The sequence below is a fragment of the Vipera ursinii genome, assembly GCF_947247035.1.
Source record: "Vipera ursinii genome assembly, chromosome: 3".
Classification (NCBI taxonomy): Eukaryota; Metazoa; Chordata; class Lepidosauria; order Squamata; family Viperidae; genus Vipera; species Vipera ursinii.
The window spans coordinates 3,047,305-3,069,965 of NC_139516.1; the positions used below are offsets into that span (position 1 = coordinate 3,047,305).

General features: G+C 48.5%; 1 protein-coding gene across 1 annotated transcript; it reads left to right on the forward strand.

The window, feature by feature from the left end:
• Positions 1 to 521: 521 nt before the first annotated feature.
• On the forward strand, positions 522 to 21,927 carry FKBP1A (FKBP prolyl isomerase 1A). Its single transcript, XM_083361026.1, has 5 exons — positions 522 to 650; positions 808 to 855; positions 16,468 to 16,580; positions 18,142 to 18,321; positions 20,660 to 21,927. The coding sequence occupies exons 1-4, from the start codon at positions 614 to 616 to the stop codon at positions 18,268 to 18,270; spliced, it is 327 nt and encodes a 108-aa protein (XP_083217152.1). The 5' UTR covers positions 522 to 613; the 3' UTR covers positions 18,271 to 18,321; positions 20,660 to 21,927.
• Positions 21,928 to 22,661: the final 734 nt, after the last annotated feature.

The window sequence follows — 22,661 nt, forward strand, 5'->3', positions numbered from 1 at the left end:
TTACTGCACCCTAACAACCCGGGAAAGGCTTCCAACGAGGTTGGAGCGGGTGGGCGGGGCCGACCCTTCGGCTCTCTGCCGGGGATTGAAGCGAGTCCGCGTGGGGGCCGGCTTCTAAGACCCTCCCTCCGGACACGGACGACGGGCTGCAGAACCCTAACCCAGGGGTCTTCAAACTCGGCCCTGTTATGACTCATGGACTTCAACTCCCAGAATTCCTCAGTCAGGCACACTGGCTGAGGAATTCTGGAATTTGAAGTCCATGAGTCATAAAAGGGCCGAGTTTGAAGACCCCCCTGCCCTAACCCCACCGCCACCCGGGGCGGAGGAGAAGCGCGTAGCGGACCCGTCCTCCGCCCGCTTTACGTCAGGCGCCCAAAATGGCGCCGCCGGCACAGGCCTTCCTTGGCTCCGCCCCCTGGACGCCGAGCCGAGGGCTGCCCCTCGCGCGGCCTGCCGGACCGCGGGTTGGGGCGCAGCGGGCCGTTTGCGCAGGCGCGGCTCCGCCCCCCCTCCCTCCCTCCATTCCCCGCCTGCCGCTTTCTGTCGGTGCCGCTCGCCGGCCTCGCCTCGCCTCGTCCTCGCGGTGCGGATTTCGACGGCGGGCCGCGAGATGGGCGTCCACATGGAGACCATCGCCCCCGGGGACGGTGAGCCCAGGGCGGGCCCGGCACCCCAGACCCGTCCTTCCCGGGGTTCGAGGGGAGGGGGCTGGGCTCCCCCCCTCCACGGCTTCTCAGCCCCCTCCCCAAACTGACCGGCCTTTCTTCTTCTTCTTCCTTTCTCCCCCTTCGGCCGCCCCGGCAGGGAGGACCTTCCCGAAGCGCGGGCAGACCTGCGTGGTGCACTACACGGGTGAGTGGGGGGTGGGGAGGAAGGGGGAGGGGGAGGGGAGAAAGAGGGAGGGGGTGGGGGGCTTGAAAGGCGCCCCCTACAGCCACCCTTACGGGGGTTCTTCTTCCTCCAGGGGAGCCCTGCGGGCGCCCCTCCCCTCAAGATCTCCCACCCACCACTCCTGGCTGCCGGCATGCTGGTGGGGGTCTCCCCTCTCCCATCATCCCCAGCCAGGGGGGCGCAGGGGTGGCCCTGCAAAGCCTGGGAAGGGGCAGCTGCTCCTGCTTGGAGAGTTGCCTCCTCTTCCCCCTCCCCCAGCCCCCCAGTCCTGGCATCTTGGGTCCCCAGCGCATGCACGCACAAACACACACACACACACACAGACACACACAGACACACACAGAGGTAGAAAATCTTAGACCCCCAACACCACACACCTACATGCTTTGGGTGTCTTCTTTCTCTCTCTCTCTCTCTCTCTCTCTCTCTCTCTCTCTTTCTCTCTCTCTCTCTTTCTCTCTCTCTCTCTCTCTTTATCTCTCTCTCTTTCTCTCTCTCTTTCTCTCTCTCTTTCTCTCTCTTTATCTCTCTCTCTCTCTCTTTATCTCTCTCTTTCTCTCTCTCTCTTTATCTCTCTCTTTATCTCTCTTTATCTCTCTCTCTCTCTCTCTCTCTCTCTCTCTCTCTCTCTCTCACACACACACACACACACACACACACACAAACTCCTGGCTTCTTGGCTCCCAACCCCACACAGAGACACACTCTTGGCGCCTCTGCACCTACACACAAACTCCTGGCGTTTTGTCCTTGTTCCTCCTCCCCCCCCTTACAACACCACACACACACACACAGACACACACTCCTGACATCTCTCTTACAAGCACACACAAACACTTCTGGCATCTTGGTTCTCTCCCTCCCCCGGCCCCCCCTCCGCACTTTTGGCCTTGGCCCCCAACACCACACACATGCACACTCTTGGCATCTTCACACACGCTTCTGGCATTTTGTGTGTCTCCTCCTCCCCCCCCCCCCCATGCTGCTGGCATCTTGCCTCCAACACTCACTCACACTCTCTCCTGGCATTTTGTCTCCCCCTCCCACACACTCTTGGCTTCTTGGCCACCCAACACCTAAACACACACACACACACACACACCTGGTATCTTCACATTTACTCACACAGGCACATGGCATTTTCTTGTCTCCCTCCCTCCTTCCTCTCCTGGCATCTTTACTCCCCAACACACACACACACACACACACACACACACCCTGCTGATATTTTGCTCTCCCCTCCCCCCAACTTCTGGCATCTTTGCCCTAACACACACACACACATGCAAACGCACCTAGCATTTGCACCCTTTTGATGAGGGTGGCACTCCTGGACCTTCGCCACGTTCCAGGCTGGCAGGCTTTCACCCATTTCCTCGGCTGGGTGCCCCTGCTTTGCCCTTCCCTCCTTTTGCCCCACGGCTGCCTTGGCTGGCAAGGGAGGGACTCCCCACTAGCTCCCTCCCCAGATACACACCCCAACCCCTGAGCCCCTCCCTCCTTTAATGACGAATTTTTCCTTCCTGCCACCTTTGCCAAGTCGCTGGGTGCCTTGGGCGCCGTGCACGGACTGACTGCCCTTCCCCTGTGGCTCTCTCAATGGCCCTCCTTTCTCGTACCCTGTTCCGGGTTCTGTGGATTTGGTTTTTTCCATTGGTAGTCGTGCTCTTTTGGGGCTGGAATGTGCATTCTGAAGAAGACGGGGGGAAAAAAAAACCCCAACCACATTCCTGATTCAAATCGTTGTGCTTTTAAAAAGGGCTTGATCAGTACTTCAACCTTGGCCTGCGAAGAATCCTGACTCTCTCAGTTAGCAAAATAGGCCAAGTTGGTGGTGACTGCATTTCCCCCCCTCCCCGCTTGTTTGTATCATCCCTTTTCCTCACATTCCTCTTTTATTTTCATTTGTCTCCCACCCTTTATTAGTGCAAAAGGCATACTTGACAGCCTTGTGTTGCTTAGTAATTCATTCTGCCAGTTTTTTTTTTTTTTTTTTGTTTTAAAGCGCTGCTTCGGTACATGTTCTCTCTCTGCTGGTTACAATAAGCTCCCTCCGATCCGTTTTGGCTAGGTGTGGAGAATTGCAGCCTCGGAAATGGTTGCGCCTGAAAATGGTTCTTCCCGGGGATTCGGATTCGCCTACGTGCAGGATTCTGAACCCGGTAGTCGTTTAGTCTTGCTGATAGAAAATCCCCCGTTGCAAAGGATCTCTCTCTCTCTCTGAATCTTATTTTGGCTCCTTTCATTTACTTTTAATTTATTAAACCCCCCAGGCTGCCCATCAAGACTGTCCAGAGTGAGCAAATGTTGGTTAAAAGGCACCCGTTGCCATAGCAACCTTGACACTCAGGTGATTAGGAAGTTTTATCTCCCTGATACAGGAAAAATTAACCACTATCGAGCTCTCGGGCCCAGACTGAGGAGGAATTTTTAATTTGGGGTTCTTTTTAATTGACTACAGGGTTAATTTAATATTTTTTTAATTTGGTTCTTAATTTTTGTATTTTGGATTTTTAATTCCCTGTAAACCGCCCTGAGTCCTCAGGGAATAGGGCGGTATATAAATATAACTAAATAAATAAATAAATAAATAATTCCGTGAAGCTTTTTTTTTTTTTAATCTGTAAAATAAACAGTAGGAGAGGAATTTTTCCACTGCCTTGTTTGTCTGCCTTTTTTTTTTCTTTCTTGGGATGATCTGTCTTGGTTTCCGCGGAGGCTATGAAGGTGCCGAAAAGCACACTTTCCCCCTGTTGCTTTCTTTGGCAAATAATTTCACTTGGTTGATTTTTAAGGCCTGGTCGGATTGACAGTTAATATATCTAGTGGAGCAGTTTTTCCTAAACGTCATGGTCCTCATCCCCCGGAGACGGTGGAGATCAAACCCGTATTCCAGAAGACCTTTTAATTTCTAGGCTTGCGGTTAACTTTCTAATGTTAAGCATCGAATCCACATATGCAGCATCGAACACTGAGTAACAGAGTAGGAAGGGACCTTGGAGGTCATCTAGTCCAGCCCCCTGCTCAGGCAGGAGACCCTATGCCCTTTCAGACAAATGGCTGCCCAGTCTCCTCTTAAAAGCCTCCAGTGATGAAGCACACCCACAACCTCGGAAGGCAAATCCTTCTATTGATTAATTGTTCTCCATGTCGGGAAATTCCTCCTTAATTCCAGGTTGCTTCTCTCCTTGATTAGTTCCCATCCGTTGCTTCTCGTCCTGCCTTCGGGTGCTTTCGGAGAATGGGTTTGACCCCCCCTCCCCCTCTTCTTTGGGGCAGCCCCTCAAATATTGGAAGGCTGCTATCGTGTCACCCCCGAGTCCTTTTTTAAAAATTAAACTAGACATACCCAATTTTTTATTTTATTTTTTATTTTTTTATTTTAATCCCATTTATATCCCGCCCTTCTCCAAAGACTCAGGGCGGCTTACAATCTAAGCACAAATCAAATGTGCTTAGCAATAGCCTTCATTCTATGTATATGCCTGCTTGTTAGGGCTTTCACACACACCCCAAGCGGCATTATTACAAAGTCAGCTTAATTGCCCCCAACAATCTGGGTCCTCATTTTACCTACCTGGGAAGGATGGAAGGCTGAGTCAACCTTGAGCCTGGTGGGACTCGAACCTGCACTAATTGCAGGCAGCTGGTGTTACTTAAGGAGGCATTAGCCCACTGCGCCACCAAGGCTCTTGCGTTCCTCATACGTTTTGACCTCCAGCACCCTAAGGATCGAAAGGTTCAACCCTTGAAGGTCGAAGTTTAATGGGGCCTTCAAGAAACTTATGATCTGGGGGAAGAATCCTTTACTTCTGCATTGCTTCTTCGGCTTGACGCCCCCTCCCCTTCTCCGTCACACCCCCTCAAATATTGAAAGACTGCATGCACAATACGCAGAGTCAGAAGTGAGGAGATTTGGGGGGGGCATAAAATTCTAAGCCTTAGATTGCAGGCGTGGACAATCTCTTTGGGTTTTCTTGATTTTTATTTTTACGGTGGCCCCCTCGCAGCTTCCTTGGTTGACTCAGCGGTTGGAATCGAGAAAAGAGCCTGACAGATCCCAATATCCTAACGGTCGTAAATGGAATAAGGATCCCTGCCTTGAGCCGGGGGTTGGACTGCAAGACCTCTTAAGGTCCCTTCGCTCCCTGGGATTCTGTGGTTCTGATTTGAAGGTTGGATATGGGAGTCTTGCTCTTCTGATTTTGTGGTGGTTGATGCTCCAGGGCAGGGTCCTCAACCTTGGCAACTTTTAAGACTTGTGGACTTCAAGTCCCAGAATCCCCCTGGCTGAGGAATTCTGGGAGTTGAAGTCCAAAGGTCTTAAAAGTTGCCAAGGTTGAGGACCCCTGCTATGCCCCCACGGATGTAAATTTTGAACTTCCTGCAGGGAGAAAGTATTCCATTCTCTATGAAATATTTATTCCGTTTTCTGCTTGGACTTGGGACTATTGGGAAACATCAGTCAGGCTCAAAGATGGAAAATGCCATTGCTCAACTCTGCCCACTTGAATAGCTGTGGAATTCTGGGAGTTGAAGTCCAACGGTCTTAAAGTGGCCAAGGTTGGTGGGGGAAAAAAAAACTGCTTGGAAGACACTGCAAAGGAAGGACCTGTAAATGCAGGTTGTCCCCAATCCACGACGGAGCCCCAATTTCTGTTGTTAAGTGAGACATTTGTTAAGTGAATTTTGCCCCGTTTTACGACCTTTCGTTGCCACCGCCGTTGATATGTTAGCAACCTGCTAAGTGAATCTGGTGTCCTCGCTGATTTTCCTTGTCAGAAAATCTCAAAAGGAGATCATGTGACCCTGGGACGTTTCAACTGTCATCAGTACATGCCAGTTGCCAAGCCTCCGAGTTCTGATCACGTGACCTTGGGAGACCGCAAAGGCCGTAAGTGTGAAAAACGGTCATGGGTCGCTTTCCCCACTGCCGTCGTAACTTTGAACGGTCACTAAGTGAATCGTTGTAAGTGGAGGACTGGCCTGTAGTGCTGTTTATCTCTCTTTTTTTAAAAAAAAGTCAGGTGCGATGGCTTATCCAGACATTTTTCCCTTTGGTAATTTTTTTTTTTAAATTATTCTGACTCAATAGATTACACAATGTTTAATTTTGTGGCTGCGTTGAGAACCCTTAGGGTGAACTGCAGCAAAACGGAGACAGCCATCTCTGTTTTGCTGGTTCTCCACCCACCAGAACTAGCTGGCAAACAGCCTGAAGAAAAAAGAAGAAAAGCAACAGGGAACAGCAGAGACGGCTCGCTGGGACTTGAAATTAAGAGTTCTTGGAGGTGGGGAACTAATTCAGAAAGAAGAAGATGGGGGTGGTCAGACCGTCCACTGAAGGCCGTCAGGTTTGAGGGAAGTTGGACCCAGCTAGCTCGGTCCAGTCTGTCCCACCAGATAAGGAAGAACTTGGGGATGGTCCAGGAAGAGGTCAGCCTGCCCCGCATCCCTAGATCCGTGGGAATGCCAGAGGCAGGAAGGTTACCTTAAATCTCCAACCTTGCTCGCTTTAAGACTTGTGGACTTCGGCTCCCAGAATTCCCCAGCTAGCCGTGCTTAACCTGATCAAGTTTGGAGACCCCTGCTAGGGATGAAAACAACAACAACAACAACAACAAGCACCCATCAGGGAAGATGCCAAGAGGATAATCCTCCCCTGTGTATTGTAACTGGAATCTTTCATGCTGCCAAATTTATTTAATTTTATTTAATACATTTGCTTGCCCTCCATCTTGCCATAACGCGGGTCTGGGAAGCTTACAGGATTAAGAGCAATAAAACTATACAAATATATATCTGTGTCTCTGTTTTTCTCTTCTTGTCTATATCTATCTCTATCTATCTATCTATCTATCTATCTATCTATCTATCTATCTGTCTGTCTATATCTATCTATATCTATCTGTCTATCTATCTATCTATCTATCTATCTATCTATCTATCTATCTATCTATCTCTTTCCATCCATCTCTATATCTCTATCCCTTTCCATCCATCCCTATATCTATCTATCTATCCATCCATCCCCCCCTCTCTCTCTCTCTATATATATATATATATGTGTGTGTGTGTGTGTGTGTGTGTGTGTGTGTGTATGTATGTATGTATGTATGTGTATGTATTGGCATATTCGGGTCTTTTCCCTGGAGTGGGACCTCGTCGAAACGTAGCCAAGACACCCTCAATCTTACACGGGAAAAGACCCGAATACGCCAAGACCTACATACTGTACCCGTGAAAATCTACGAAAACATGTATGTATGTATGTATATCTGTGTGTGTGTATGTATGTATGTATGTATGTTATATATATGTAAATATAGATATATTTTATTCTGCAGTAAAAATACAAATCATGATTAAAATTACGGTAAAAACATGGGGAGAGAGAAGAGAGGCTATGCGGGGGAGGGGGAGATGGGGTCCGCTTTTGGTCCTTGGACCCCCTCCGGTGGGAAATTCCCCCATTGGGGTCCCAAGCCATCTGGCAGAGCCAGATTTACAGGCCCTTGGGGCTGGGAGCAGATCTCCCGGGGGGGGGGTCGCGGTGTAGTGAGCAAGATGTTCGAAAGGGCAGGATCCCCACAGCAGATTGGGGTGCTTAAGATGGATTTTTTTTGGGCGGGGGGAGTGCCTGCCCTGAATGTCCCCGAGGCCTTCAACCCTCCCCTTGTGTGTCCGTGAATGGGGAACACATCTGTTTTCTCCTCCCGAAAATAGTAGCCCCCTGCAAGGGATTTAAATACCCTCGGTTGCCCCCCCCTTCCAACACAATGCTCCCCCAGCTCTTCTTTGCTTCTCTCTTCCACCCCCCCTTCCCTCGCCTCCTCCCCCCCTCCCGCCCATCTGTTTCGCTTTCCTTCCCTGCTGTCCTTGGGTGGGGAAAGGAAGTGAGCCGCTGCTTCTGGGCTGGCAGGAAGAACAAAGGGGGAGGGGGGCTGGCAGAGGGCCAAGGTGGGGGGAGAAAGAAGAGGGTCAGCCCCCACAATTAGAGGGGCACCTTTGACCTCTTTGTTTGATTGGTTTTGCTTGCTTTCCCCCGGCCTGGGGTGTTTTATGTGGGGCAAGAGAATTGCCTTAGGACAGGGGTAGGCAACCTTGGCTCTTTTATGACTCCTGGACTTCAACACCCAGAATTCCTGAGCCAGCATGGCGGAACTATGGCCTCCCTCGTGGCTTGTGGACTTCAACTCCCAGAATTCCTGAGCCAGCATGGGGGAACTATGGCCTCCCTCGTGGCTTGTGGACTTCAACTCCCAGAATTCCTGAGCCAGCATGGGGGAACTATGGCCTCCCTCGTGGCTTGTGGACTTCAATTCCCAGAATTCCTGAGCAAGCATGAGGGAACTGTGGCCCCTTCATGACTTGTGGACTTCAACTCCCAGAATTCCTCAGCCAGAATGGGGGAACTATGGACCCTTCATGACTCGTGGACTTCAACTCCCAGAATTCCTCAGCCAGAATGGGGGAACTATGGACCCTTCATGACTCGTGGACTTCAACTCCCAGAATTCCTGAGCCAGCATGGGGAAACTGGTCCCTTCATGACTTGGGGACTTCAACTCCCAGAATTCCTGAGCCAGCATGGCTCAGCTTGGAAACCTCTCCCTTTCTCCTCAGCATGGCTGGCTCAGGAATTCTGGGAGTTGAAGTCCACGAGTCATAAAAGAGCCAAGGTTCCTACCCCTGGGCTAGTTCTAGAGCAGGGGTCTTCAAACTTGGCCCTTTTACGACTTGTGGACATCAACTCCCAGAATTCTTCAGCCAGGCACACTGGCTGAGGAATTCTGGGAGTTGAAGTCCACGAGTCATAAAAGAGCCAAGGTTGCCTACCCCTGGGCTAGGGGCTAAGGCAGCAGGCTAGAAACTAGGAGGCTGGGAGTTCTAGTCCCGCCTTAGGCATGAAAGCGCCTGAGTGACTTTAGGCTAATCACCAAGAGACTGTGAGTTCTTTCATCTGCCTTAGGGATGAAAGCCAGCTGGGTGACTGGGCCAATCAACAGGAGACGATGAGTTCTAATTCTGCCTTAGGCATGAAAGGCAGTTGGGTGAATTTGGGCCAATCCCCAGGAGATGGTGACTTCTAGTCCCGCCTTAGGCATGAAAGCCAGTTGGTGACTCACTCTCAGCCCAACCCACCTTGCAGGGTTGCTGTTGTGAGGGAAAAGGAGGAAAGGTGTGTCCGATATGTTTGGCACCTTAAGTTATTTGTAAAAATGAGGCGGAATACAGAGAAATAAATATCCTAGGCTAGGGGCAGGCAACCTTGGCTCTTTTATGACTCGTGGACTTTAACTCCCAGAATTCTTGAGCCAGCCATGCTGAGGGGAAAGGGAGAGGTTTCTGTTCTGTACCAGCCTGCTACCGGCCCTGCAGAAAAGGCAGGGACAACCCCTTTACAAACGGCAAGAGGCTGGAATTAAGCCTGCCAAATTTATTAACATAAAACAGAGCAAAACAAGACACCAACCATGAAACAGGAGCTATTCAAGCGGTTGCCTTCAGCAAACCAGCCCTCCCACGCATTCCCCTTTTATACAGTTCAGGGCGTGGCTTCTCTCTGCCTCCTTCCGAGGTGCCCCATTGCCTTCCTCTGTTTACTCCTGATTGACTGCCTCCTGCGTCTGGCATCCTTGAACAGGGCCAGCTGTGGGTCATCTTCATCCACGCTGTCAGGCTCACACAGCTGGGTCTCCGTCGTGACCAGGTGGGAGGGGCCTGGCTGAGGGCTCTGTGGAGCCTCAATATTATTCTCAGCAGGCTCTTCAACACCCCCTCCTCCTTCTCCTCTGAGTCGTCCGACCCAACTGCCGAACCCACAGGCTGACCCTGAATCACAACACTTTCCAAGCTGAGCCATGCTGGCTCAGGAATTCTGGGAGTTGAAGTCCACCAGTCACGAAGGGGCCATAGTTCCCCCATGCTGGCTCAGGAATTCTGGGAGTTGAAGTCCACCAGTCACGAAGGGGCCATAGTTCCCCCATGCTGGCTCGGGAATTCTGGGAGTTGAAGTCCACCAGTCACGAAGGGGCCATAGTTCCCCCATGCTGGCTCGGGAATTCTGGGAGTTGAAGTCCACCAGTCACGAAGGGGCCATAGTTCCCCCATGCTGGCTCGGGAATTCTGGGAGTTGAAGTCCACCAGTCACGAAGGGGCCATAGTTCCCCCATGCTGGCTCGGGAATTCTGGGAGTTGAAGTCCACCAGTCATGAGGGGGCCATAGTTCCCCCATGCTGGCTCGGGAATTCTGGGAGTTGAAGTCCACCAGTCGCGAAGGGGCCATAGTTCCCCCATGCTGGCTCAGGAATTCTGGGAGTTGAAGTCCACCAGTCACGAAGGGGCCATAGTTCCCCTACGCTGGCTCAGGAATTCTGGGAGTTGAAGTCCACCAGTCATAAAAGGGCCAGGTTTGAAGACCCCTTGTTCTACTCTATGGAGAATAGGTTGGTCCCCTCTTCCCATGTAACAGCCCCTCAGAGGTTGGAAGGCTATCAGGTCACCCCTAGTCCTCCTTTTCACTAGACCAGCCAAACTCAGTTCTCTCCATTCTTCCTCATAATGGTTTAGCCCCCAACCCTAATCCCCAGTTAATCAGCATTCAGGATCCTTGTTCTCAAGGGCTTTGCAAGAGGGTTGTGTGTATGTTCTAAACGAGGTTCTGAGTGTTCCCTCTGCCTCTATTCCTCCCTCTTGCCCAGTTGTGAGTGTGGTTCTTTGGTGCCAGCGTGGGCGCCAAAGAGATTTGAATGACGAACAGGCTGACTAATTCTTTTATCGGTGCTTTTTTAGAGAGAGTTGGAAGCAGAATGTTGATTAAGGGCAGTAATTCAGTTTTTTAAATTTTTTAATTTTTTAATTTTTTTTCAATTTGAGAGGAAAAAGCTTCCGGGCACGGCAATTAAGTCTCTTCTTTTTCCAAATCCTTTAAAGCAGCTTTGTGGGGTGAAAAAAAGCATTAAGTGGCTTTCCGGAGAACAGCCAAGAGCGTGTCTCACCATACTACAAAAAAGACGTTGAGCCCTTGGAAAAAGTTCAAAGAAGAGCAACTAAGATGATCCAAGGCCTGGAGACCAAAACATACGAAGAGCGGCTGCGGGACTTGGGTTTGGCTGGTCTAAAGAAAAGAAGAAACAGGGGCGACATGATAGCAGCGTTCCCGTATCTGAGGGGCTGCCACAAAGAAGAGGAGGGGGTCACTTTGTTCACCAGAGGGAAGGACGAGAAACAATGGTTGGAAACTGATCAAGGAGAGAAGCAACCTGGAACTAAGGAGAAACTTCCTGACATTGAGGACAATCAACCAGTGGAACAGCTTGCCACCAGAAGTTTTAGTTACCCCATCACTGGAGGTTTTTAAGAAGAGACTGGACATGCATTTGTCTGAAATGATACAGGAAACTCCTGCTTGAGCAGGGGGCTGGACTAGAAGACCTCCAAGGTCCCTTGCATCTCTATTCTGATTGGTTGTAAGTCAAGGACTACCTGTGCTATGGGCAAAAGAGTATATTGCAGCTATGGAAAAATACGCCTATGGGCCATTTACTCAGTGGATCAAAGACCTGATTGTACTCACCAGCAATGAGCAGAGTGATCAGTATAAATAATACGTTACATGGAACTCATTTATGCAAAAGAAGGAAGATTAGAAAAAAAAACAAAGCATGATAGTTATATAAGTATAATAGAAATAAATAAATAGAAATAAATAAGTATAATAAATAAATCTAATGCATAATATTTGCATTAGATAAGTATATACAGAGTTGAAAAGAGGAAATAGGGGAGACAAGATGGCAGGATTCCAGTATCTGAGGGGCTGCTACAAAGAAGAGGAAGGGGGGGAGGTCACGTTATTCACCAAAGCACCAGAGGGAAGGATGGGAAACAATGGTTGGAAACTGATCAAAGAGAGAAGCAACCTGGAATTCAGGAGAAACTTCCTGACAGGGAGGACAATTAACCAGTGGAACAGCCTGCCACCAGAAATCATGGGTGCTCCATAACTGGAGGTTTTTAAGAAGAGACTGGGCAGTCACCTGTCTGAGATGGTATAAGTTCTCCTGCTTGAGCAGGGGGCTGGACTAGAAGACCTCCAGGGTCCCTTCCAGCTTCTATCCTATCATCCCATCCCATCCCATCCCATCCCATCCCATCCCATCCCATCCTATCCTATCCTATCCTATCCTATCCTATCCTATCCTATCCTATCCTATCCTATCCTATTCCCTAATTCTGATTCTAATTCTATTCTTACTCTACATTCTTGTTGTTGTTGTTAGCTGCGAAGTCGTGTCCGACCCATCGCAACCCTATGGACAATGTTCCTCCAGGCCTTCCTGTCCTCTACCATCTTCTGGAGTCCATTTAAGCTCACGCCTCCTGCTTCAGTGACTCCATCCAGCCACCTCATTCTCTGTCGTCCCCTTCTTCTATTGCCCTCCATCTTTCCCAGCATGAGGCTCTTCTCCAGTGAGTCCTTCCTTCTCATGAGGTGGCCAAAGTATTTGAGTTTCAGCAGTCAGGGTTGATCTCCTCTAGGACTGACCGGTTTGATCGCCTTGCAGTCCAAGGGACTCGCAGGAGTCTTCTCCAGCACCACAGTTCAAAGGCCTCAATTCTTTGGCGCTCAGCCTTTCTTATGGTCCAACTTTCACTACCATACATTGCAACTGGGAAGACCATAGCCTTGACTATACGCACTTTTGTTGACAGGGTGACGTCTCTGCTTTTTAGTGTGCTGTCTAGATTTGCCATGGCTTTCCTCCCCAGGAGCAAGCGTCTTTTAATTTCTTGGCTGCAGTCCCCATCTGCGGTGATCTTGGAGCCCAGGAAAATAAAATCTGTCACTACCTCCATTTCTTCCCCATCTATTTGCCAGGAATTGAGAGGGCCGGATGCCATGATCTTGGTTTTCTTAATGTTTAGTTTCAACCCAAGTTTTGCACTCTCCTTCTTCACCCGCAACAAGAGGCTCTTTAGTTCTTCTTTACTTTCTGCTATTAGAGTGGTATCATCTGCATATCTTAGGTTGTTGATGTTTCTTCCGGCAATTCCAAACTCTACATTCTATTCTACTCTATTCTATTTCTATTTTTGTGCCTGGCTGAGGAATCCTGGGAGTTGAAGTCCACAAGTCATCAAAGGGCCAAGTTTGAAGACCTCTGTTCTGTAGAATATATAAGGCAGGTATGAGTATTTTGAGGAAATCTTGAAGGAACATTCTTGGAAAAAAAGAATAGATCGAGGGCTACAGATTTTTGTGGGCTGCTTTGTGCCTCCGCAGCTGGAAGATAGCTAATTATCATTACATGTAGAACATTTCTGCTTTTTTCCCTTCATAAAGAATGTAATACAGGTACGTAGGCCTAAACCAGGGGTCGTCCAACTTGGCCCTTATATGACTGGTGGACTTCAGCTCCCAGAATTCCTCAGCCTGGCTGAGGAATTCTGGGAGTTGAAGTCCAGCAGTCTTAAAAGGGCCAAGTTAGAAGACCCTTGTCCTAAACTTTACAACAGTTCGTTTAGTGACTGTTCAAAGTTACAATGGCACTGAAAAAAAGCGACTTTAACGACCGTTTCACACTTACGACCGTCACCGCATGCCCATGCGATCAAAATGCAGACGCTTGGCGACTGACTCATATAGCTATGACCGCTGCGGTGTCCCCAGGGCTCACCCGATCCCCTTTTGCGACCTTTTGAAAAGACAAGATTCGCTGAAGAAGCGTGTCGCTGACTTTTAACAACTTGCGGTGATTCGCTTAATAGTTCTGGCAAGAAAGGCAGTAAAACGGGGGCGAAACTCATTGAACGGCCGTCTCGCTTAGCAACCTAAATTTCGGGCTCCACTGGGGTCGAAAGCCAAGGGCTACTTTTTCGTTCTTTATTTTTGCGTGTAAATGCAGGACCCAGCTGAGCGCTGCTTAGGAAGGGTATTGGGTATTGGGTATGTGTAGTTTAATGAAGAGAAGGGTGAGGGGTGACATGATAGCAGTGTTCCAATATCTCAGGGGCTGCCCCAAAGAAGAGGAAGTCAAGCTATTCTCCAAAGCCCCTGAAAGCAGGAGAAGAAGCAACGGATGGAAACTAGCCAAGGAGAGAAGCAACCCAGAACTAAGGAGAAACTTCCTGACAGTGAGAACAATTAACCAGTGGAACAACCTGACTCCAGAAGCTGTGAATGCTCCAACACTGGAAGTTTTTAAGAGGAGACTGGACAGCCGTTTGTCTGAAATGGTATAGGGTTTCCTGCCTGAGCAGGGGGTTGGACTAGATGACCTCCAAGGTCCCTTCCAACTTTATATTATTATTATTATTATTATTATTATTATTATTATTATTATTATTATTATTATTATTATTATTATTATTATTATTATTATTATTATGGAGCTGGTGTAAAATTGATCCAATCGGCCGGAAAAAAAAAATCTATGGAGCTTCTCGGCCCTCCAGGCCAGGGCTTGTCCCAAAATGTGCTTTTTTTTTCCCAGGAGGCAACTGGACGACCTTTGTTTTTCTCTGAAGACCTTTGGCTTCTCATCTGAAGAAGCTTCCTCCGCTCTGGCTGAATCTTTCCCTTCCCCACCATCCAGCCAGAAGCGGAAGAAGCTTCTGGGATGAGAAGCGAAAAGTCTTCCAAGAGAAAAGGCAAAAAACAGATATCATACTGAATTTTTTTTTTTTTGAAAAAGTCTCTGTTGCAGTTTCCCTTCCCCCCCCCGTGTTTTGTTCCACATTTCTGAGAACTAGGACAATAGGAAGGATGAATTTAGATACGGGGCCTTTCTGGAAATTATTTGCAGGCAAGAATCAGGAGATGGCAGGACCAGCCCCATAGGGGATTTTGTGACTTGGCTGAGCTAAAATAGTAATAGAATAAACGGGTGGGAGGGACCTTGGAGGTCTTCTAGTCCAACCCTCTGCTTAAGCCCGGAGACCTTGTGCCTGGCAACATTTAAGACTTGTGGACTTCAATTCCCAAAATAGGGTCAAAAGACAGTAAAATTGTAGGAATAACACTGGAAAGACCAAGGTTTTAATTCTTCCCTAGCCAGGGAATCCGTCCATGTGTGTGTGTGTGTTTGTGTGTATGCACAAGAGTGTGCGTCAGAGCTGGTTGCTCCCCTCCCAACAGCCTGGAGCTTTTAAAACCAGTATTTTCCAACTTTGACAGTGTTAAGTTAGCTGGACTACAGCTCCCAGAATTCCTCTGTGCTAGTTACGGAATTCTGGGGAATTGAACATTTCTAAGGTAGTCCTCGACTTAACGACCATGATTGGAGCGAGCGATTTGCTAAGCGAGTTTTGTCCCTGCGGCTTTTCTCGCCACGGTTTTTAAGGGAATCACTGTTGTTCAGTTAGCAACACGGTCGTTAAGCGAAGCTGGCTCCTCCCCCATGGACTTTGCTCGTCGGGAGTTCACAAAAGGGGATCACGTGATGCACCCCCCCAGATGTTGCGACCATCATAAATATGAAGCAGTTGCTAACTGTCCGAATTTTGGATTACGTCACCCTAGGGATGCCGCCATGGTCGTAAGTGTGAAAAAGGTCATAAATCTTCCCCCCCCCAAATCTCTTGTAAGTCTGAACCGTCACTAAATGAAGTGTTGTAAGTTGAGGATTACCTGTATTGGGGGCAACCAGGCCTCTGCATTTATTCATTTATTTATTAGATTTGCTCCCTTAAGAATTGAGCACTCAGAATTACAGGGGGGATCCTCAATTTGCAACCATTCATCTTTGGAAGTTACAATAGGACCGGAGAAAGCATCTTATGACTAGTCCTCACACTTATGGCTCCCGTAGTCACATGGCCAGAATTGGGGGGGACTTGGCAAACTGCCTTGCATGTATGACGGTTGCAGCGTCCCGAGGTCAGTTGGCCTCCCATTTGCGACCTTCCTAAGCCGCTTCCAACCAGCAAAGTCAAGTAGGGAAAGCGGGATTCACTTAACGAATGCCGTGATTCGCTTAGCGACGGTGGCCGATAGGTTCATAAAATCGGACACGACTTGCTTAAGAACCGCCTTGCTTAGCAACGGAAATTCTGGCCTTAATTGTGATCTCAAGTCTAGGATGACCCATATAAGCTTTGCTAGGATATCTGTCAACCTCCGGCTTCTAGAATCCAGACAAAACTCCAGATTCGTTCCGTCTCCAAAAAACGGTCACCAAAAAACAGTCATCCAGGTCACCGTTAGCCCAAAGGTGCTTTCCCTCCCCCCCCGAGGCTGTCCCTGTTTGTTGAATACACTGCATGCTAACGTGGAAGCAAAACTCACTCTGAGGTTCCCCAAACACCAGATCATAGAATGAAACCGTCATTTTCCCAGCCAAACCCCCAACGTCTTAGTGTAGTCCACATAAAGAAGTTCACTTTTTTTACAGGAACCGTCTGCTTCAAATCAGCACCTGTTAACAATGTCCTTGAAAAGGTTTCAGGCTCTCGTGGTCTTCCAAGTCCCGTCTCCCAAATTCTCCACCAGCTCCTCTCCTTTGTGCCGCTGCGGTCCGCTTCCTCTTTGCGGCAGGAAGGATCCAAGGTTGGTTTTCCTCCCCGCAGGCATGCTGGAAGACGGGAAGAAGTTTGACTCGTCTCGCGACAGGGGCAAGCCGTTCAAGTTTGTGATGGGCAAACAGGAGGTCATCCGCGGCTGGGAAGAAGGCGTCGCCCAGGTAGGGCGGGGCCAGGTGGGATGGGGACCGACCATGAGAGGGAAGGGCCCCATCACAGCGGCCACTCCTGTCCTCACTGCAGATAGTCCTCAACTTATGACCAGTGAATGGTCACTAAACAAATGGCGCAATCCATCATGAGCCTGGAGGATGGGGTGGGTGGGTTTCTCAGTAGACTTGGTACTTTGGTTTGAGGGTGGGTCTTCTCTGGACTGTCTGTGGCAGGGGTCTTCAAGCTTGGCCCTTTTATGACTTGTGGACTTCAACTCCCAGAATTCCCCAGCCAGCATGGGAGGAGGCTTGGAAGGGGCAGCTAATTCACCAGGATGTGGTGCCCCGGTGGGGGCCACAGCAGACAAATGACCTCCCCATCTCTTTGTTCTTGTTTGGTGAAAGGTGTTGCCACCAGGGCTCTTCCAACTTGGCCCTTTGATGACTTGTGGACTTCAACTCCCAGAATTCCTCAGCCAGGCATGCCTTCCTGAGGAACTCTGGAAGTCCACAAGTCGTGAGGCGGGCAAGGTTGAAGACCCTTCCTTCAACATACCTCTGCTTAGCCGTTCTACTTCCACCAAGTTGCCTTCCATCAGGGGCCTTCAGACTTGGCCCTTTGATGACTTGTGGACTTCTACTCCCAGAATTCCTCAGCCGGGCATGCTGGCTGAAGAATTCTGGGAGTTGAAGTCCACAACTCATCAAAGGGCCAAGTTTGAAGAGCCCTGGTGGACAATTTGCTCTGTGGTTGTTTTCTTGGGGATGGTTCTTGGCCCAGCTAGATAGCATCATCAGAAGAAGGGAATCCAAAGCGTAATGAAGGGAGTTACTAAGAAGACTCCCACTGATACGGACAGGGCTAGCCACTTGAATATAAACAGAGAGCAAACTCTCCTTGTGGATGATGTTACCCAGGTGGGTCATGAAATGTCTGCAAGAAAAGAACCAAGCTCAGAGAGCGCCAGGGACCCCACAGTTCTCCTCTTCCTCCTCCTCCTCCTCCTCCTCCTCCTCCTCCTCCTCTTCCTCCTCCTCCTCCTCCTCCTCCTCCTCCTCCTCCTCTTTGCAAACTCCACTCCCTTCTAGCACTGATGATGTTAGCTAGTTTGGGTCATGAAACGTCTGCAAGAAAACCACCCAGCTCAGAGAGCCCCAAGGACCCAATAGTCCTCCTCCTCCTCCTCCTCCTCCTCCTCTCCACGAACCCCACTCCCGTCTAGCACTGATGATGTTACCTAGCAGGGTCATGAAACGTCTGCAAGAAAAGAACCAAGCTCAGAGAGCATCAGGGACCCCACAGTCGTCCTCCTCCCCCCTGCAAACCCCACTCCCTTCTAGCACTGATGATGTTACCCAGCTGGGTCATGAAACGTCTGCAAGAAAACAGGCTCAAAACAAGCTGGCTGGCAGAGGGAATTCTGGGAGTTGCAGTCCCCACCCCTCCTGGGTTTCTCTCTTTCCTTCCCCCCCCCCGCTCCCCACGCGCTCCCTTCCTGCTTGGACTCTGCATTTTCCGCTCGAACCCAGAGCCGCTTCCCACCCTCCCACCCCCTCTTCTCTTTTGCAGATGAGCGTCGGGCAGAGAGCCAAGATGATAATCTCTCCAGATTACGCTTACGGGGCGACCGGTCACCCTGGCATCATCCCACCCAACGCCACCCTAATTTTTGACGTGGAGCTCCTAAAGTTGGAATGACAAACGGGGGCGCCTCCCCCTCCCCTCGCCCTCCCACTTCCCTGCTCTGGGGTAGGTGATCGTCCCGCAAGAGTCCGGGTTGGCCCTTGCCAAATAGGGCACGGTTTGGGGGTTGTGTGGGGCGCTGATTGGGGCAAGAAGGAGGCCCTTTGGGGAGGGCTTTGGGGGGGGGGTCTGTCAGCTTGATAGAGCGAGGGGTCCCGAGAGAGGAGAAAATTTGCAGCTCAGGGTTGAACTGGGTGTGTGCGTGTGATGTCCTGGGTGACCTCTGAGCTTGGGGGCTTTCTTGCCGACGTTTCGCGACCCCACTGAGGAACGTCATCAGTGCTAGAGGGGGGGGCTCGAGAAGGAGGAAGGCGGGGGAGAGGAAGATTCTCAGGTCCTTGGTGCTCTCATCTGAGCTTCTGGTGTTTGCGTTTTAGAAGAGAAGAGAAGAGAACAGACGTGACGTATTGGAACTTTTCCCCCTTTGCCGGCAATGGGGTGGGCGCGGTTTCCTCGTGATGTGTCCGGCCTGCGGGCAAATAGAATAGAATAGAATGGAATAGAATAGAATAGAATAGAATAGAATAGAATAGAATAGAATAGAATAGAATAGAATAGAATAGGAATAGAATAGAATAGAATAGAATAGAATAGAATAGAATAGAATAGAATGGAATGGAATGGAATGGAATGGAATGGAATGGAATGGAATGGAATGGAATAGAATAGAATAGAATAGAATAGAATAGAATAGAATAGAAATATAGAATAGAATAGAATAGAATAGAATAGAATAGAATAGAATAGAATAGAATAGAAATATAGAATAGAATAGGAATAGAATAGAATAGAATAGAATAGAATAGAATAGAATAGAAATATAGAATAGAATAGAATAGAATAGAATAGGAATAGAATAGGAATAGAATAGAATGGAATAGAATAGAATAGAATAGAATAGGAATAGGAATAGAATAGAATAGAATAGAATAGAATAGAATAGAATAGGAATAGAATGGAATGGAATGGAATAGAATAGAATAGAATAGAATAGAATAGAATAGAATAGAATAGAAATATAGAATAGAATAGAATAGAATAGAATAGAATAGAAATATAGAATAGAATAGGAATAGAATAGAATAGAATAGAATAGAATAGAAATATAGAATAGAATAGAATAGAATAGAATAGGAATAGAATAGAATAGAATAGAATAGAATAGAAATATAGAATAGAATAGAATAGAATAGAATAGAATAACAATAGAATAGAATAGAATAGGAATAGAATAGAATAGAATAGGAATAGGAATAGAATAGAATAGAATAGAAAAGAATAGAAAAGAATAACAATAGAATAGAATAGAATAGAATAGAATAGAATAGAATAGAATAGAATAGAAATATAGAATATAATAGAATAGAAATATAGAATAGAATAGAATAGAAATATAGAATAGAAATATAGAATAGAATAGAAATATAGAATAGAAATATAGAATAGAAATATAGAATAGAATAGAAATATAGAATAGAATAGAATAGAATAGAAATATAGAATAGAGCAGAACAGAATAGAATAGAGAATGTAGAATAGAATGTAGAAATAGTAGAAATAATAGAAATAGAAATAGAGCTGGAAGGGGCCTTGGAGGTCTTCTAGACCAGCCCCCTGCTCAAGCAGGAGAACCTATGCCATCTCAGACAGGTGAATGTCTAGTGTCTCTTCTTAAAAACCATCAGTCATGGAGCGCCTACGATTTCTGGTGGCAAGCTGTTCCACTGCTTAATAGTCCTCACTGCCAGGAAGTGTCTCCTTAATTCCAGGCTGCTTCTCTCTTCAGTCAGGACCCAGCTAGATCCTGTGCTAGAAGAGAGTGGGGGGTTGCTCACTGTGTATATACTAGCGGCCTGCCCTGTTAGTGGGAGCGTTTGTGGTGTTCCCCTTGATTAGGCTTTTAATTGCCTTCTAGCACTGATGATGTTCCCTAGTTGGGTCATGAAACGTCTGCAAGAAAACCACCCAGCTCAGAGAGCATCAAGGACCCCACAGTTCTCCTCCTCCTCCTCCTCCTCCTCCTCCTCCTCCTCCTCCTCCTCCTCCTCCTCCTCCTCCTCCTCCCACTGACAGCATTCCCTAGCTGGCTCATGAGACGTCTGTTAGAAAACCACCCAGCACAGAGAACATTAAATCGTGGCCTACATCCCCCGCCCACCCCCCAAGAAACGCATTTCGTCAGACCCCCTCCCAGGACTTTGGGAGGCCGATCCTCTTCCCGCCGCTAATCTGTCGTGGCAACCCGGGGGGGGGCACCGCGTGCCCGGGTGAGCTCACCACCGTCTCCCAGGCCCGCTCCGCAGGGCCGCCTCCAACGCCCGGGCTCTTATTTTTGTCTCCGCAGGTTTCGGCACCCACGGAGAACCCCAGAGGTCTTTGCTTGGAGATGAACGCACACCCCTTTGAATGGAGCTTTCCCGGCTACCCACCGCTCTCTCGGTGTCACCCTCCACCCCGGTCTGAATGTTTCTGAGCCGCTCGGTCCCGCTTCCGATTTCGCTTCCTGGTTTCACCCCCCCCCCCCATTCTCCTTTGACATTTTTGAACTCAGTGCCAGTGGTTTTTTGGGGGGAGTGGGGTCCACAAACACGGCCACTTTCAAGACTGCGTGGACTTCGACTCCCAGAATTCCTCAGCCAGCAATGCTGGCTGAGAAGTCCGATGACTCTTAAAGCAGCCGTGTTTGAGGAAACCCCCCCTCCTGCTCTGTGCCATTAAACAACTATTTTTTGTGTTTGTGTGTGGGGGGTGGGGTGGTGTGGGAAGGCAGTTAAGGGGGGGGGGGCAACCAGGCTCTTTACATAGAATGAAGGCTACTGCTAAGCTTGTAAGCCGCCCTGAGTCTTCGGAGAAGGGCGGGATATAAATGGAATTAAAATAAAATAAATAAAAATAATCTTATTTAGTTGAGGGTTTTGGGGTGCGTGTAGCCTTGAGTTGCACTGCGATTCAGGCTTTTGAGTCGGTATCTCATGCCTCTTGGAGTGCGTTTTGGAAGGATCGTGTTGGAATCTGTTGGCTGCTGGAGATCCCTGCCAATCCCCTGTTGGAGGGGCTTTAGAGGGAGGGGGGTCCCCCTCCCCATCAGCCCTCGTAGATATCCGAGAATGCCCCCCCTCCGTCCCCCAAACTCGCTTTCTGTGGCTCTTCCCTCTCTCTCTTTCCCGCACCGAGCCGGTGTCCGTGGGCTTTTAATTCGATTTTGCCAGAATTTCATTTCCTTTTTTTTTTTTTTTTTGGAACTTGGAGCAGTCCCGCGATGAGCGAAATTCAACTTCTGCTGTTTGCTGTAAAGTGAGGAGAGGGGGGGACATCAACTCCCCCTCCCCACCCACCCACCCACGCCAAAACGCCCGTGAAGTTCTCTATAGAAAACTGATGCTGGTCGTCTGTGCCATCCCTTCTTTCGGCGGTCGCCTTCCCCGCCCCCCTCCCCTTTGCCTTTGCCCCCTCCCCACCGTCGTGACTTTTGGTAAGAGAATCGCCACCACCACCTTCTTTCCCCCACCCGCCATCCTCCTCCTCCTCCTCATCATCATGTGAACGTATAGAGTTTTATTACTGCAATAAAAATGCTTTATGCTGGCTTTTCTCAAACCCGCTTCTAATGGTGACTGGTTTTGCTTTCGTTTTATTTTTGTTGTTTTTTTTGTTTGGTATGGATGGTCCTTGAGTTACGGCCACAATCCCTGCCCCAATTCTCCGTTGCTACAGGAAACCGATGAGCTTGGTCCCATTTTACGACTAATAATATTTTAATATTTATAAATATTAATATTTATTTAAAAAGTGATTAATATTTATATGTTATTTACGTGTAAGGGTGTAGGTCTGTAGTTGTATAGAGTATGTTTTAAATGTTTGTTATGTGTACACTTTTGAGAGCAATTGACTAAATTTCATTTTTAATGTGTGACAATAAAGGTTATCTCATCTCATCTAAAATAATAACTTTATTGTCGCCCTGAATGTACACTAATCGGCATACATTAAAATGAAATTTCGTGGTGTACAGCTCTCAAAAGGGTCACCACCACCTCCCATATAAACTCCATAAATATGACAAAAATAAATAAATACAGAATTATGCATATAGCCACATACCGTATATGACACAAAGCGAATCACTGCAGTTGCTTAGTCACACAGTCATTCAGCGTATCAGGATTCCCCCATTGACTTTGCTTATCAGAAGGTCGCAAAAGGGGATCTTCACTGCGACCGTCATAAATATGAGTCAGTTGCCAGGTGTCTGAAATTTGGTCACGTGACCCTGGGGGGAATGCTAAAACAGTTGTCAGAAGGTCCCCAAAAGGGATCACAGGAGTGCGGGACCGTCGTAAGTC